At 33.5% G+C, this 3,941-nt stretch overlaps 2 protein-coding genes across 2 annotated transcripts in view; one reads left to right on the top strand and one right to left on the bottom strand.

Moving 5' to 3' along the window:
- LOC112093237 overlaps nucleotides 1-858 on the bottom strand; it is a 6,877-nt gene extending 6,019 nt beyond the window's left edge. The window contains exon 1 of the mRNA XM_024171295.1: nucleotides 782-858. Coding sequence (XP_024027063.1) covers nucleotides 782-858 — 77 coding nt within the window. The remainder of the gene's footprint in view (nucleotides 1-781) is intronic.
- On the top strand, nucleotides 733-3,500 carry LOC112093238. The gene is made up of 3 exons (XM_024171296.1): nucleotides 733-974; nucleotides 1,207-1,282; nucleotides 2,796-3,500. Exons 2-3 carry the CDS (start codon nucleotides 1,214-1,216, stop codon nucleotides 3,354-3,356), a joined length of 630 nt encoding a protein of 209 aa, XP_024027064.1. The 5' UTR covers nucleotides 733-974; nucleotides 1,207-1,213; the 3' UTR covers nucleotides 3,357-3,500.
- Nucleotides 3,501-3,941: the final 441 nt, after the last annotated feature.

The following is a 3,941-nucleotide window of genomic DNA, read 5'->3' as shown; positions in this document are numbered from 1 at the left end:
TTTTTTTTTGGCCTTTTAAAAAGTAGAAAATTGGATTAATTTTAGAAATACCATAGTTTAATATACCCACAATTTTAAAGAGGGTATGTTACCTAATCTAAAAATAATTGATTAGATACTTTAATTCCAACCAATAATAATTTTAGTAATCTATTTTTTTTTTAAATTCTTAACAACTAAAAAAAAATAAACCACCGATAATTATCTATTTTCAATTGTTAAATATTATTAAAAATTATTTATTTTATATACTTTTTAATCTAATGTGATTTTAATTTAATGGTCAGAAATTAACTCTACCATGCAGAGGCCCCTATCAAAATAGTCCTCGTAAATACGTAAAAAAAAAAAAAAAATTACTTACAGCAGTTACATGCTATGCTCATTTGAAAGCAAAATCTCCTAAAGAAGTATAAAGAAAGAAAAACAGAAATTACAGTAAATAGTGAATTTTTAAAACTAAATTTAAATAAATAACATATTTTAAAGTATTTTAACAAAAATTATATTAATTAAATAACAGTAAAAGAATTTCTTACCGCATAAATTGTTTTATAACTGAACTTATGTAATAAAATAATTTTTTACCACTTAAATTTTTAATGCACTATTATCTACTTAAAATAATTTTAAAATCGTACTATTTTATTTCAATTAATTACTGTAAATCTTACTATTTATTGTCCGAAGAAAAATATGTGGCAAATGGCAATCTTATTTGGAGTTGGAGTAGGGTCCACCTTCTTTAGTTCTCAGGGACTACAGAAACGGAGATGACTACCATTCACAATCTCCATTTTCTCCCCCATAACTTGCGGTTGCGGCTGAGCCAGAGCACCCTTCTCCGCTCGCCCACATATATCTTAATCTCAGCTTCTCTCCCTCTCTCTCTTTGTCTCTCTCGAGCGATCTTTATTTTCTCCGTCCGGCAATTTTGTCAGTCAAACTTGAAACCCATTCACACTATATTTCTGGTTAGTTATTCTTGTCAAATTTTTTTTCATTTTTTAATTATTTATTTGAAATTCCCATGGAAAACAGAGACCATTTTGTTTTAATTTGCTGCACTTTCTAGTTTTTATCTTTTTTTGTTTTGTTCCATTTCGATTCTGCGTCCATTTTCCTTTTTTTTTTTTTTGGTTTTTTGACATCATTGACTTTCTTCTATTCGATTTCTTATTTGGATGATAATTTAATGGTCAACAGGGCAGGGATGCTAGGAAAATCTTTAGCTTCTCCTCTACTGACCTACAATTGTGCACCACGACTACTTTTTTCTAATGTGAGTACCCTTTAAATCTGTCTATGGTATTATAAAATCTTAACACGTATAAATTCTATCCGTGCTTGCTACGTACAAAAATGTGTACTTGTTAGTTTGCACACACATGAATGAAATAAGAGGGTACTCATGGTAGTACACATCTGATTTTCATCAAGTTCCGTTAAACTGTTATGCTTTTATTAGGAATTGTTTGATTTATAGGTTTGAACGGAAATATAAAGTTTTTTATGGGACAAAATACTGTAGCAAAAGAATTTGAATAATGGTTTAAAGGGCAGATTAGCCTAAATGACTGTTCAGGGGTATGTCTTACCATATCCTACCACATAGGGCCTATATGGTACATGAGTTCAAACCAGGTTCAAACCAATGATTTTGATTATGACTTTTAAAATTTAATTTTTTAATAAAAGAAAAACACTGTAACAGAATCAAAACCATGAATTTGAACCCGTGAAGAACCTATATACCAAACATAGACATAATTTTTCAATGAAATAGTTTCTTGAACTGGAACAGGCTTTCTATTACATCGTCAGGCTGTGTTTAGCAAGGCCAAAAAAAAAATAGAAAGAAAAGAAAGCTATATCACATAGGTGAGTAAAATGTAGAGGAGCGGAAAGAGCTTTCTCATATTGTGTTTGGTATGGACTGCCTCCTCAAATCTTTGGGAGAGATTAAAATTAATGTTCTTTAAAGGATTTGAAATCCCTCACACAATCCATTTACCTCTTTTTTTTTTTCTTTTTCTCTCTCCTACAAAACAACTATTTGGTCCCAAAATCCTTGCATTAATCCGCTCACTCCTCTCCTGTCTTTCTCGTTTCCTTCCTACCAAATGAGCTCTTAGTGTTTGGAACTCATACCTTTTGTTAGACTATCAGTACATACTCTTCATTTCTCCTTGATGGATTTATGAAATTCCAAAGCTATAAGCATAGTCTAATAACTCTTGCCAAGTAGGACTCCCTCAATTTGCCCCGGTGTGTTCGGATAGGAGGGTCTACACACACCCTTAGGGATTAGTCAGGTGCTCAAAGAGGCCTGGATACCCTAGGTTATTAAAAAAAGGTAGGATTATTCACTAGATTAGTTTTTGGATATTGAACCATTCTAAACGCATTCATTCTTTAAAATACCCTGTAATGAAATACATCATCGCCACTTTTCCTTCCACAACTATTTGACTTGTCACCTTCTAGCCTTGGAAGTGTCATCTTTCCGGCTCCAAACAACCTAAGGCGGGCATTTCTAAACCAGCCAAGGTGATTAAGCCAAACAGCAGAAATACTGAACCATGTGAAATGTACTTTACCAACAAGGCAACAACCAAATATTTTCTTGTTTTCTTCAAGAAGATTCATTTCCGGTTTGAAGTTGATATTTTCTTGTCTGCTTCAACCACTACTCACGGTTTGCACTATAGTTGATACCAAAGATTGATGTTATTCCACCTATCTTGAGTTTACTATGCAAAGTCTTGCGTTTATTCGTTGAAAAAATTTTGCAGCCTGACGTCACAGCTGCTAAACCAAATAACGTCGATAGTCATTCTCAGAATGCCATCTCAGTAGCTTGGACATTGTGCATTCCTTCAAAGAGATGGACATTGCAGTCAACCACACAAATTGGGAATTCGACTTTTACCGAAGAAGACAAGAAGAAATGGGAAGCGTGCAAGGAAGCTGTGTCTACCTTTAATTTCAGCAGCGAGGACGTGGACAAGATACTCGGGAAAGCATTCGGTCAGGTTCATTCTCCTTACTGGGGTGAAGAACGTAAAAAGGTGGTGCCAAATCTTGAGATTGTGGACGAAATATTGGATTATTTACGGAGTTTATGTCTATCAGACGATGATCTCGCCAAGTTGCTCAAGAAATTTCCAGAAGTCCTTGGATGTGATCTTGAAGTTGACTTGAAAGGCAATGTGCAAATCTTGGAGAAGGAATGGGGAATCAAAGGCAAAACTCTCCGAAGCCTTCTTCTTCGAAATCCAAGAGTATTGGGCTACAATATAGACTGTAAGGGAGATTGTATGGCACAATGCACACGATGCTGGGCTCGTTTTTAGCTCATTCTATGTTGTCTCTAGAAGATCAGTACTTGATTTGCGAAATTCAACATTTATGTAACACTTTTTGGTAAATATTTTTATAGGAATTCACGAGTTTTAGAAATAGATGTACATTTTATTAGTTCTTCTGAGCAATCAACAAAAAGAATTGTATGCTTTATCAATTTAGCAATGAAAAAGAGATTTGTTTGATAGTTTGCAACATCTTTCTTTACCAGTGAAGCTTGGCGAAATAATTGCCATAGAATGGCATTTTTCACCAACTATAGCTGATAATCTCTGTACGGATTGAGCTTTAAGCGTACTGGATCTTCATTCACTAATTTTTAGAACAATGGGTTTGTAGTTCGTCCATTAAGGGCGAAGTATTCTTTGTGAACGCAAAACTATACATGGTATATATTTTTCCAAGTACTAAAGAATATGAGGTTTTAAGATTTATAATTCAGATTCCAAGATGTCAAACCACAAGATTCAAGGACGCACAAATATTATAATTATTCTGTCGAAAATCAAAATAAACTCCCTATCCACTATTTAGCAAATCAAACGTTTTTAAAATGAGTCAACGATTTTGCGAAA

This window comes from Morus notabilis, unplaced genomic scaffold, assembly GCF_000414095.1.
Source record: "Morus notabilis unplaced genomic scaffold, ASM41409v2 Scaffold1782, whole genome shotgun sequence".
Taxonomy (NCBI): Eukaryota; Viridiplantae; Streptophyta; class Magnoliopsida; order Rosales; family Moraceae; genus Morus; species Morus notabilis.
Note: the sequence above shows the minus strand (reverse complement) of the source record. Positions and strands in the feature narration are given on the sequence as shown.